At 48.9% G+C, this 13,810-nt stretch overlaps 1 gene segment (V, D, J or C); it reads left to right on the forward strand.

The window, feature by feature from the left end:
• Positions 1-12,836: 12,836 nt before the first annotated feature.
• LOC138999195 (immunoglobulin heavy variable 1-69-2-like) lies at positions 12,837-13,292 on the forward strand. The segment is given in 2 exon segments: positions 12,837-12,882; positions 12,964-13,292. Coding segments are annotated over 2 exon segments (375 nt in total).
• The last annotated feature ends 518 nt before the right edge of the window (positions 13,293-13,810 follow it).

A 13,810-nucleotide genomic window follows, 5' to 3' on the forward strand; every position in this document is an offset into this window, starting at 1 on the left:
CACAAAGTGAAGCTGGGAAAACACAACTTTTGCACACAAACAGCAGGTGAAGTTGAGTGAAATGTGTGGTTTCAGGAGGCAGCTGTGTGCTTGTGAGAGTGGCAGCAGGTTTGAGTTGGAGGCTGCAGCCACAGCGTCCAGCCCAACCTCGCCTGCCTCCTCACATGTAGAGGTTGGAGTTTTGTGAAGGATCTGATTGAGGAAATGACAAGGAGAATCTTTCAGTCTCAAAATAAAAGCATCATCCAATGCAAATTCTTATTCCAAACCCCAGAAAGGTGACATGGCCCACAGAGGGTGAAGGAGAGCGAGAGGAAGCCCCATCCACGATCCTCTGGGGGAGCACCCCTGGGTCCTCATCAAAACCCCTGGAAGGAGGACTCTCAATCCTGGAAGCTGCCCCCAAAGGAATGGTGTCAGGGTGACGGGTCTCAGGAAAGGAAGGAGGGAGGGGGTCAGGACAGGACGCCTGTGGCCAACATCCTTGAGTTGCATTGCTCCTAAAAATAGTGTGTGGGTAGCGCTGAGTTTAGATCCTGCCCACGATCCCCGGCAGTGGCAGCAGCTTGGTAAACCCACCTTATGTAGCCAGGGACGTTCTGTGTCTGTGTGTGCCTGGGGTCGCCCCTAGGATGACAAGGTCAGGCATGCAGCCCAGGGTCCCAGCTGCACCTTATATGCAGACTCCATGCAAATGGGGCTCTCCTCCTGCTCATAAAAGGGGGCCCTTGCCCGGCATGTTGGAGAGACACCCAGAACCCAAGCACCTGAGACAGGACCCCAGTGGCTCCACCATGGACTTGGTGCCAAGCTGCATTTTGCTTCTGATCATTTCTCAAGGTCGTTCTCAGGAGTGGGCAGCGCTGAGACCTGTGCCTGTGCCTGTTGGTGATTCCATGTGATTCTAAGTCCACCTTGTGTCTCTGTGTTTACAGGTGTCCAGTGTGAGGTGCAGCTTGTGGAGTCTGGGGGAGGCTTGGTGCAGCCTGGGGGGTCTCTGAGACTCTCCTGTGCAGCCTCTGGATTCACCTTCAGTAGCTACTGGATGAGCTGAGTCCGCCAGGATCCAGGGAAGGGGCTGAAGAGGGCCTCATACATTAGTTATAGTGGTAGAACCATATACTACGCTGACTCTGTGAAGGGCCACATCACCATCTCCAAAGGCAACGCCAAGAACACGGTGTATCTGCAAATGAGCAGCCTGAGAGCCGAGGACACGGCCGTGTATTACTGTGCGAGATACACAGTGAGGGGAAGTCAGTGTGAGCCCAGACACTAACCTCCCTGAGGAGACAGCAGGCCTGGGCTGCAGGGAGCATCCAGGACACCAGGGGGCGCTCAGGAACCAGCAAACCCAGGGTCCCAACTCAGAGGGTGTCCCTGGAGGGTTGTGCAGGCTTCCTATTGGGGTCAATGCTTTCTTCCCTCCTAGTGTCCCAGGGGCAGTTCCTCTTTCTTCTTTGTGTCTTTAATTAGATTCTCTGCAGGAAAAAAGCAGGAAGTGGCTGTGTGTCAGATCTGGTGGACTTCTCATCTAGGTCCTTCCTGTCACCATGTCCCTGATGGTCCCTCTCTGGGTTTATAAGGAAAACATTGTAGTGATTCCTGTCCCCTTACTGAGAGTGAAGTCCCCCACCCTCCAGGCAGTGCTGAGTGGGGAACAGAATCCAGGCCCCAAACCTCACTTGAAGGTGATCAGCCCTCGCTCTGCCCCAGAAGGGGAAATTTGGGGACAGTTAGTCACCTGTCTCTCACTGACATGGCTGTACATAGAGGTTTAGGGTCAGACCCTGCAGGCGCTGCCTCTCTGTGAACCTGGGAGGTGGACCCAGCTCTCAGGGTGTCCCGGGAAAGAAGCAGGAAGGAGGCCCAGTGACAAGCCCTGTCACAACCCTGCTGGGCCCCGTTCCCCATTGGTCTCAGAACCCGGTCCCAGGATGACTTGTCCCAACACTTGTCCTGCTTCCCTGGAGAACCACCTGCATCCTGAGAACCTGCTGAAGGTAGACATAGTCCCGCCCACCTCTGCTGTGCCTCCAGCTCCACAGACACCACCCCATCCTCACCCTCTGCCTCCCACACTCTGTCCTCTGCCACCCACACTCTCACCCCATGGAGCCTGCACAGGACATCCCCTGTGGCTGTGTCTGCCCTCGCCTTTGGGCTCTTGTAGGTTTTGCTTTAAATGCACCCCCACATCATCCCCTCATTCCCATCTCCTGTGCCAGGCCCTCCCTGAGATGCCAAGGTCAGGGCCACTTATGTGGCCTGTGGTGACCTCAACTACCCTGATAAGTCTATGTGAAGTGCCCACGTGTAATGTCAGGCTATGCGGGCCCCACCTGTGCCAGGGGGAGACACAAAGGAGCAATGACCTCACAGCACCTCCAACAGCTCACACCTGTGCTGATGGAACCTCCAGGGGGCCATGAGCTGCAGAGCATCGTAGTGGATAAGTATGTGGCCATTGGGATCAGAGGGCAGCCAGGCAAGAGCTGGGGCCTGGTCACCTATGATGTTGCCAAAGTCTCACTTGCCAGAGCCCAGGTACACAGGGGGTTCAATGAATTCTAAAAATGCAGGAGGAGCCCAACCAACATGGCTCACTGGTTGATCATCGACCTATGAACCAGGAGGTCACCATTCGATTCCTAGTCAGGGCACATGTCCAGAATTCGGGAAACATCCCCAGTGTGTGGCATGCAAGAGGCAGCCAACCAATAATTCTCTCTCATCAGTGATGTTTCTATCTCTCTCTCCCTTCCTCTCTAAACTCAATTTTTAAAAATTTTAATAAATAAATAAATACATTCACAGTAGAGTATATATGGGAGGCAACTGAGCAATATTTCTCTCTCACATTAATGTTTCTCTTTCCTTCTCTCTCTCTCCTTTACTTTTCCTCTAAGAATGAATGAATGTATCCTCGGGTGAGGATAAGGAAAACAATATCTATATCTATACTATTATGTGCATCTACAAATACATCTACATCGTTATCTCTATATCTATCTCTACATCTACATCTATATCTATGAATCAATGAACATATTCTTCAGTGACAATAAAGAATGATCTATGTCAATCTCCATATCTATGTCTAAATCATCTATAATAATAAAAGCATAATATGCTACTCAGAAAGGACGGCCTTCCAGACGAAGCCGCACAGGCAGCAGAGGCCAAGCCTCTTGCACGAATTTTGTGCATTTTTTCTCTAGTATATCTATATCTGTCTCTATGGAAACAGAGCCTCATTGATTTTTATTCCCAAAGAAGTCACTGATTGTTCCCACATCCTACTTCCTGACTATCTTCTGCACCATAGCCCCTGGTGTGGAAGGAGAGGTCCCTGGGCACAGTGACCTGGACCCCAAGGAGGGCCTGATTCTTTGAGGGCACAGTCAGCAACTCCTTCCAGGAGAAGCCCCACTGACCAGGACCTCCCTCACCTCTTGCCCTTTGTATGTGCAGACACCTCCCATATGCAAATGGCCACACGGACACCAGACACACACAGAGTTGGCGTCGACTTAAATGCAGGAACTCTAAACAATGGAGAATACTTGTTGGGGTAGAGGACTTCACTTTCAAGACATGACTCCCATGTGGCTCTTCCTTTTCCTGCTGTCAGCTCCCAGATGTGAGTGACTCAGGGCTTAGACATGAGGAGATGGGGATCCTGCATCTGAGCCCAGGACTCACTGTGTTCTCTCTGTCCCAGGTGTCCTGTCCCAGGTGCAGCTGCAGGAGTCGGGCCCAGGACTGGTGAAGCCCTCGCAGACCCTCACCCTCACCTGCTCTGTCTCTGGATTCTCCATCACCAGTGGTTACTACTGGTATTGGATCCCCCAGAGCCCAGGGAAGAGGCTGGAGTCGATGGGACGCATACGCTATGATGGATACACTGACTACAGCCCCTCCCTCAAGAGCCGAACCACTATCTCCAGAGACACGTCCAAGAACCAGTTCTCCCTGCAGCTAAGCTCTGTGACCACCAAGGACACAGCGGTGTATTACTGTGCAAGAGACACAGTGAGGGGAAGTCAGTGTGAGCCCACACTATAATCTCTCTGCAGAAAGATCTCTGACCACCTGGGGGTGGTCAGGGTCCCTGAACACAAGGATCATCCCAGTAGCAGGTGCAGTTGGAGGTCTGGGCTGGTTCCTGTGTGGTTTCCTCTTCATGTCACGGTTTCCCTCAGGGAACCTCTGGATCCCGATTCTTCGCTGATGCCTGAGTCTCTAAGTTAGAAAGTCTGTTGTAAAGAGAGACAACTTTCTCCTGTGAACAAAAGGCAGAGAGTCTCTTTCATACACACTTGTGCCATAATGAGTTTTATCATCAAATCACTGACCCACGTCACCTGAATCTAACAAGAGGCTCTAATGACTCAACAGTGCAGCTCCCCTGAATGCTGGACCGTGGGCCCCACATGAGTGTGACCCCAAAGCTGCAGAAGAAGGACCCACAGGGTGACAGTCCTGGTCTTGTCCTCATGCTCACAGCACCCAGAGGAGTGGACACCATGCAGAAGCAGAGGCACAGCAGCTGGTACAGATGTTCATGACACACACGCACCAAGGGGACGTGGGATGGTTATTATGCTCCTGATTGAAACCCCTGAGAAGCACAGGAAAGATCACTCAGCAAGTCAGACCTGCTTGGATGGAGACTGGAAAGGAGAGGGCACAGGGCTTTTATTTTGGTGAGGTGGTGGGGGAGGGGGAGGAATTCTGCCTCCAGAGACTTGTGTGGTTTTAATCTCCCAATAACTTCTACAGAGAAAACTCCTCTCTGGCGCCTGAGCACTGCTTTCTCTGTGGCCCCTGCAGTCCCAGGCCCAGGTGAGCTGCCCCAGGAACCACCTCCTCCTCAATCCCTGCCACCAGCTGGGCAGCAGCCACCATCTCACCCCTGCTGTCCCTTCTTGGTCCTCACATTGCCATGGGCCAGAGCAGGACGAAAAGCTTCCAGAGACCTCAGTTCTCCCTCCAGGGACTGTGAGGCCCAGTTGGCAGCAGCAGAGAAAGGGACTGAGCAAGAGGAGGCGGAGCTGCTGGGAAAGCTCCAGCCCCCAGGGCCCAGGTCCAGAGTGCGTGTGCGCGGGGCTGGCCCAGGTGGTGCAGCAGTAGCTGGTGCTCCTGACCTGGGGAACCTGGTGGCCTGGACCCCTGGGCCCTCCCCCTCTGGCTGCTGCTGCTGGACCCCAGCCTGGCGGTGAGGGAGAGGCGGCGGCGCCTCAGGAGTCTCAGTGTTTGGAGGCTTTGAGGTTTGAGAGGACATGGTGCCTGCGGATCCCATGACCCGGGTTGCACTGCTCCCAGAGGGCAGCGCTGGTGGCTTCAGACGCGGGGCCTCCATGGAGGAGAAAGAGCAGAACAGAAACCCTGTGAGAACGCAGCCACGAGGCCCCACGCACTGCAGAAGGTGTGTGAGCGCAGTGATGGCAATCGAACTCCTGATCTCCAGATCAAACTCCAGAGCGGACACTCTGCATATTGGCCTTTTATATAGATAGATTATAAAAATTCAGCAAACTTGTGAAAATGAGGTCATTACATGTGTACAAAATCAACGACTATAGAAAATGTGAAAAATAATGATAAATAAGAGAATGATGATGATACTGATGGTAGTAGTGACCGTGATGGTACTGATGACCATAGACTGGGACAGGGGGCTTGTCCATTGTCCTGGGTGGGGTCTCTCCCCTGTCCAAGTTCATCAGTTAGTACGTAGGCCTTGTATCAAATTTTATGTGATGCCTTTGCGGTTTCAGGTTCCAATGACATCTAAAGAGGAGACTCCTGCTTTTATTATTTGATAAAAAATAATTTTGTGTGGATAACCACCATGTCTACAAAATATGAGAACAATTATAAATAAGCAAATGATGCTGATGATGCTGATGATGGACAGAGACAAGGGCACTGGTCCACTGAAATGAAGGCTCCTCATACAGACAAACCATCACCATGGCTCCTCCAGTGAGGGTGCCCACTCCTCCATCCAAGTGTTGGGAGATTTAATAAATGGGACCCCAGCAAATTTTGTGGCTCAGGTGATTCAGGGAGAAACCATGTGAATAATAACCCCAAAGGTGTCCAAGTCCCAATTCCCTGGACCTGGGAAGGTATCACCTTCTAGAACAGAGACACTGTGCGAAGGTGCATGTAGGAAACAGGGGTCCCCTTCCCAGCAGTTTGCAGTGAGAGGTTCCTTTTTTCCCTTGATCCCTGCCTGCATGATCCTTAACGTTTCTACTTCAATCAACTTCTGCTCATCATTATTCAGGTATTTCTTACGATGATACGAGCTGTCTCTCTCATGCCCTGCACTTCCTTCTGGGCCTTCACTGGAGGAGGCTTTAAACCCACATGTCCAGTAACTCTCTGTCCATGAGCATCAGCCACATTTCTGTCCTGTGACTCAAATCAAGTCCTACCTCCTCCCCTCAGCCAGTTCCACAGTCACGTCCACATTTATGGGTAGTTTCCCAGCAGCGCTCCCCTCTGGTACCAGAACCTGCTCCAGTCCCTGTGGTGGCTGTAGCCAATCCACATGAGCAGTGGAGGCACACGATTTTCTGGGAAATTCTTTGTAAAATCACCCAAACAGGACCCATCAAAGAAAATAGTGATGAACTGAACTTTAATAAAATAAATACATTTGCTCCATCAAATATTCCATCAATTAACTTAATGACAAGCTTAGCAAGAGAATATCTTTCTGAATCCTGTGCCTGATGGAAGAATGTGTGCATTACACATTAATGATGTTTTCCTTTTCTGTGAGAAAATGTATGCTAGGAATTCTCCAATTCCCCTCACTCTGAACCCCAACATCACTGATAACACTAGACTGAAAAATCAGGTCACTTAAGAGGCTTCCATATCATTTAAAATATGAGAGATTCTCAATGGTTCACATGCATAGTCACTGCTTTTATTTCTAATCTTTTCTCCAGGTTAAAACATGATTATCTCTGAAGTGACTAGCTCGGGGTCTGTGCAATATGCAATGACCTTGAATAAGGGAAGAGCTTTCACAGTGTATTATCCTATATAATAAAAGCTTAATGTGCTAAGTGTCTGGACCACTGGTCGGCTGTTTAATCAAGCAATCAAAGTGTAATGCGGTAATGATCAACCGCTAGCTATGAAGTGCAATGACCACCAAGGGGCAGATTCTCTAACCAGAAGGTTGGCTTGCTGCTGGGGTCCGGCCTATAGGGACTGAGAGAGATGTTCCCTACATGCCTTGGAGCCCTCCCACAGTCCCTCCCTGGCTGGCCAACTCCCACGTCTCTTCCCAGCCTCGATGTGCACTGGTGGGGTTTCTCACCCTGGCCTGCACCCTCTCACAATCCAGGACCCCTCCGGGGATGTCGGACTGCTGGTTTCAGCCCAAGGGACCACACTGGTGCACGAATTAGTGCACTGGGCCTCTAGTAACACAATAAAAAGTTTCCAACATCAGGAATCAAGGGTCTCCCTTTTTCTTGTGCTTTCGTAGTAGTTACTCATATCAAAGTGAATACTGACCTCAGTCCCTCTACTTATTAGGAAAAGGCTGCCCCACATGCAAATTTTTGTTCAAGCTCCAGGGTACATCCTCTCCTGGGCTGTGCAGGCTCACAGCTCTCTCCTCACACAGGGCTGAGGTCTCTGGGAAGGCAGAGCTGTGGTCTAGAAGAAGATGAGACTGCTGGGTCTTCTCCTGTGCCTGCTGACAGCCCCCCGAGGTGAGGGTCTCAGGGGTCAGACAGGGGTCATGGGATGGCTGTGACTGCAGGTGGCTGACAGGACTGATGCTCCTTGTCCCCAGGTGTCCTGTCCCAGGTGCAGCTGCAGGAGTCGGGCCCAGGACTGGTGAAGCCCTCGCAGACCCTCTCCCTCACCTGCACTGTCTCTGGATTCTCTCTGACGAGCTATGGTGTAAACTGGATCCACCAGGCTCCATGAAAGGGGCTGGAGTGGGTCGGGGTTGTGTGGAGAGGTGGAAGTACAGACTCCAACCCAACACTGAAATCCCGCCTCAGCATCACCAGGGACACGTCCAAGAGCCAAGTTTACTTAACACTGAACAGCCTGAGAGCCGAGGACACGGCCGTGTATTACTGTGCAAGACACAGTGAGGGGAAGTCAGTGTGAGCCCAGACACAAACCTCCCTGAGGAGACAGCAGGGCTGGGCTGCAGGGGGCGTTCAGGACACCAGGGGGCGCTCAGGACCCACAGCACAGAGAGCAGCCCCAGGAACAGGGACAGAGGTAGGTGGGAGGGAACTGCCTTCCTGTTGGGCACAGGGATTTCCTCTCAAGCTCTCAGCTGCCTCCAGGGAAGGCTCCTGCTCTTTCTCTGAGGCTCTCATTTCCCGATTTCTCACTGCAGACCCCAGAGGAGGGGGTAGCACTGCTGCTGGCAGATGACATGTGGGCAGCGATGGGGACTCTCCTCACTACGTGTCTGTATTTCCTGCTTTTCTTTCTCCACAGGGACCATCCTCAGTGCTCTCATCGGCCTGTGGTTGGAAACTTTCCCACCAAGAGAGACCCCAGCACAGCCCAAGCCCCTGGGTGCTGACCTCGGGGTCTGATACACATGCCCACCTGTCCCCATAGGGCCCTTCCTTCTGACAGGCCCACAGTAAATAAAACAGGTGCATGTCCCGCGGACAGTGGAAGCTGGATGGACCCATCTGAATGGTGCAAAGGGCCCTTGAGGACTGCCCCCTAGTCACCTCCCCTGTACAGGTGCCAGGACTTGCTGTTTCTGGTGCCACAGGAAATGACCTCAGCTCCCTCCCCATAGGTGTCACACCAGCACTGATGTGAGATGACAGCAGTGTGCGTTTCCAGTGCCGTGCAGTTTCATAGGGACGTTTAACAAGGTTCATTGGAAATCATCTCATTTCAACAAGCAGCTGACTTGGGAAATCTCTTGGTGAAGGAGACAGCTTTACAGTTTTGCATCTTTTTTATTTAAAATCATGGTGTAAAGTTTGACATTCCATAATTATGGAGTTGGATCCTCTGTAGATCAGTCCTTTGAGGGCTCAGACGGGATAATAACCCAGGTAGAGGCAGCTTGTGAAGTTGTTGCTCTATCTCAGCATTTCCCAGCCTCCATGGCATAGGTGCTGGAGTGACTAAACCTTCACCTCACTCATGTCTGCAGGACGGAGTAGACCTCACTTACTTCCCTATTGCTCCTTTGGTGGGTTTCCAGGAGCCATGAGAACCCACTGTGTCTGCAAAGTTTCCCCAAGTCATGCACTGCTCACTGACCTCTGTGTGTCTCCCCTGGTCCCCTCCTGATTGACGGCTCTGGTTACTACAGAACCTTTCACCATCAGGAATGGGCCCTGGTGAAACCACGAGCTGGTTCTTTGAAAAGATAAAAAAGATTGATGAACCATTAGCCAGACTCAACAGGAAACAAAGAGAGGGGACCCAAATAAATAAAGTCAGAAAGGAATATGGGGACGTAACAACCAACACCCCAGAAAAAAAGTGATTGTAATAAAGTGCTATGAACAACTAGATGCCAACAAACTGGACAATGTGGATGAAATGGGTAAATTCTTATAAAGACACAGTACCACAAAACTGAAACAGGAAGAATCAGAAAACCTGAATAGTCCAATAACAACTGAGGAAATAGAAGCAGGAATCTAAAACCTCCCAGCAAACAAAAGTCCTGGTCTGGATGCCTTCACAGGGGAGTTTTACCAAGCATCCAAAGAAGAACTAACGCCTATACTCCCCAAACCATTCAAAGGAAAACCAGAGGTAGGAACACTTCCAAACTCTTTTCATGATCAAAGCATTATCCTAATTCCAAAACCAGGGGACACTCCTAAGAAAGAGAATTACAGGCCAATATCCCTGATGAACACAGATGCTAAAATCCTCAAAAAATATTAGCAAATTGGATCCAGCAATATTTTTAAAAGATCATACACCATGACCCAATGGGATTCATCCAGGGATGCAGGGCTGGTACAATATTCACAAATCAAAAAACATAATACATCACATAAACAAACTGAAAGATAAAAATAGCATGGCCATATATATAGATTCAGAAAAAGCATTCGACAAAACCCAGCACCCACTTTTGATAAATACTCTCAACAAAGTGGGAGAAGAGGGCTCATATCTCAACATAACAAAGGACACGTATGACAGACCCACAGCCAGAATCATCTCAATGAGCAAAAAAAAGAAAAAAAACCATTTCCCCTAATTAACAGGACAAAACAGAAATTCCCACTTCCACCGCTCTTATACAACATAGTACTGGAAGTCCTAGCCACAGCAAGGAGACAAGAAGAAGAAATAAAAGGCATCCAAATTGGAAAGGAGGAAGTAAAACTCTTATTATACATAGAAGACATGATATTGTACATAGAAAACCGACAGTCTCCACAAAAAAACACACACCTAGATTTAATAAATGAATTCAGCAATGCAGAAGGATACAAAATTAACAACTAGAAATCAATGGAACTTTTATGCACCAATAATGAATTCTCAGAAAGGGAAACCAGCCCTAGCCTGTTTGGCTGATTGGATAGAGCGTCAGCCTGTGGACTGAGCGGTCCCAGGATTGATTCTGGCCAAGGGCACATGCCCAGGTTGCAGTGTGATCCCAACTAGGGGGTGTGCAGGACACAGCCAACGAATGGTTCTCTCATCATTGATGTTTCCATCTCTCCCTCTCCCTACCTCTCTGAAATCAATAAAAAAATACATTCTTTAAAAAGAAAGAAAAGGACGCCAAACCAACAATCCCATATACCATGGCATCAAAAAATTATGATTCTTAAGAATAAACTTAACCAGCAGGTAAAAGACTTGTACTTAGAAAAATACAGGATGTTGAATAAAGAGAAAGAGGAAGATATAAGCAAGTGGAAAAATATACCGTGATCATGGATTTGGTAGAATTGACATCATTAAAACGTCCATGTTACCCAAAGCACTCTGCAGATTCAATGTAATCCCTATTAAAATAGCAACAGTATATTTCACAGATCTACAACAAATAATCCAAAAATTTATATGGAACCAAAAAAGACCCCAATTAGCCATAGCAATCTTGAGAATAAAGAACAAAGGTGGAGGGATCACAATACCAGATATCAAATTACACTTCAAAGCCATAGTAATCAAAACGGCTTGGTAATGCCACAAGAATAGGTATATACATCAATGGAACAGAACAGAGAATCCAGAAATCTACCCAAGCCATTATGCTCAATTAATATTTGACAAAGGAGGCAAGAGCATACAATGGAGTCACAACAGTCCCTTCAATAAATATTATTGGGAAAATTGAACAGATAAATGTCCAAAAAAAACCCTGAAACAATACATGAACATATACCATACACAGTAGTAAACTCAAAATGGTTAATAGACCTAAATGTGTGTGTGTAAAAACCATAAAAATCTTAGAAGAATCCATAGGCACAAAATCTCAGACATCTCTCATAGCAATGTGTTTACAGATACATCTCCCAGGACAAAGAAACTAAGGAGAAAATAAACAAATGGGAATACATCAAAATAAAAAGTGTCTGCACAGCCAAAGAAGTTATCAACAAAATGAAAAGGGAGCTCACAGTATGGGAGGGCATATTTGGCAAGGATCCATGTGACAAAGGGTTAATAACCAAAATGTGTAAGAAACCCATACAACTTAACCAAAGGAAGACAAACTATCCAATCAAAAAATGGGCAAAGGACCTTAATACACACTTTTCCAAAGGGAACATACCGATGGACAAGAGACAGGAAAAATGCTCAAAGTCACTGAGCATCAGAGAGATGCAAATTAAAAGGACAATGAGGTATCAGCTCACACCTGTCAGAATGGCTGCCACCAACAAATTGACAAATGACAAGTGCTGTCAAGGATGTGGAGAAAAGGGAACCCTCCTACTCTGCCTGTGGGAATGCAGGCTGTGCAGCCACTATGGAAAAAGTATAGAGTTTCCTCAAAAAATTAAAGATGGAACTGCCATTTGACCCAGTGAATCCACTTTTAGGCATATATGCTCAGGGACCACAAACACCAATCAGAATCAATATGCACCCCTATCTTCATAGCAGCACAATTTGTAATAGCTAAGACTGGAAACAGCCCAAATGCCCATGAGTAGCTGAATGGATAAATAAGCTGTGGTATATTTATGCCACAGAATACTATGCAGCAGTAAAAGAGAAGGATCTCTTACCCTTGGGGACAGCATGGAGGGACCCGGACAGTATCATGTAAGTGAAATAAGCCAGTCAGACAAAGAGAAGTATCACATGACTTCACTCATATGTGGAACATAATGAGCAAAATAAACTGATGAAGAGAATGGATCCAGAGACCTGGAAGCATGGAGCAGACTGGGGAATCTCAGAGGGAAGTCGTGGTCGGGTGGGAGGGTGGGAAGAGGTCAACCTACAAACTCGTATGCATATGTGCATCATCCAGGCACACAGACAATAGGATGGTGAAGACCTGGGCACCCGGGGCCGGGCTAGAAGGTGTCGATGGGGGATGAAGGAGACATTTATAATACCTTCAACAATAAAGGTTTAATTTAAAGAAAAAAGAATTAGGACTTGGACCCTCAGACTCCCACTGAACATGGTCCCTGTGACACCCATCTTCTCTCAGGTGGAGTCAAGACCTCAGCTATGAAATACTCTGCCTCATGAATATGCAAAAGACAGGAGGTAGACCAGGTTAAATATGGGTAAGTCTGTGCCCTGAGGGCATCACCCACAGCCACACCCTCCCCTACAGAAGTGCTCACTGAACAGCCCTCAGCATGGACTGGAGCTGGAGAACCCTCCTCCTGGTGGCCATGGCGACAGGTAAGAGGCTCCTGTCCTGGGTTAAGGAAGGTCCAGGGAGAGTCAAGTGCGATTCCACTAACTCCTGTCTCCTCCCCACAGGTGTCCACTCCCAGGTGCAGCTGGTGCAGTCTGGGGCTGAGGTGAGGAAGCCTGGGGCCTCCGTGAAGGTCTCCTGCAAGGCTTCTGGATACACCATCACCGACTACTGGATGCACTGGGTGCGACAGTCCCCAGGACAGGGGCTTGAGTGGGTGGGGTGGGTTGACCCTGAAGATGGAGAAACAAACTACGCACAGAAGTTCCAAGACAGAGTCTCCATAACTGGAGACACGTCCACGAGCACAGCCTACATGGAGCTCAGCAGCCTGAGAGCCGAGGACACGGCCGTGTATTACTGTGCAAGACACAGTGAGGGGAAGTCACTGTGAGCCCAGACACAAACCTCCCTGAGGAGACAGGAGGGCTGGGGTGCAGGGGGCGCTCAGGACCCACAGCACAGAGAGCAGCCCCAGGAGCAGGGGCAGAGGGAGGTGGGAGGGAAGGGCCTTCCTGTTGGGCACAGGGATTTCCTCTCAAGCTCTCAGCTGCCTCCAGGGAAGGCTCCTGCTCTTTCTCTGAGGCTCTAATTTCCTGCTTTCTCACTGCAGACACCAGAGGAGGGGGTAACACTGCTGCTGGCAGATGACATGAGGGCAGTGATGGGGACTCTCCTCACCAACATGATACTGTACATAGAAAACCCGATGGACCCAACCACCAAACTAATCGATTTAAGAAACAAATTTGGTAATGTAGCAGTTTATGAAATTAACACCCAAAAATCAATGCTACTTTTATGCACCAATAATGAATTCTCAGAAAGGGAAACCAACTAACAATCCCATTTGCCATCCCATCAAAAAATTGTGATATTTAAGAATAAACTTGACCAAGCAGGTAAAAGACT

This window comes from Myotis yumanensis, unplaced genomic scaffold (genome assembly GCF_028538775.1).
Source record: "Myotis yumanensis isolate MYYU_CA2020_CCGP unplaced genomic scaffold, mMyoYum1.0.hap1 SCAF_1, whole genome shotgun sequence".
NCBI classification, from domain to species: Eukaryota; Metazoa; Chordata; class Mammalia; order Chiroptera; family Vespertilionidae; genus Myotis; species Myotis yumanensis.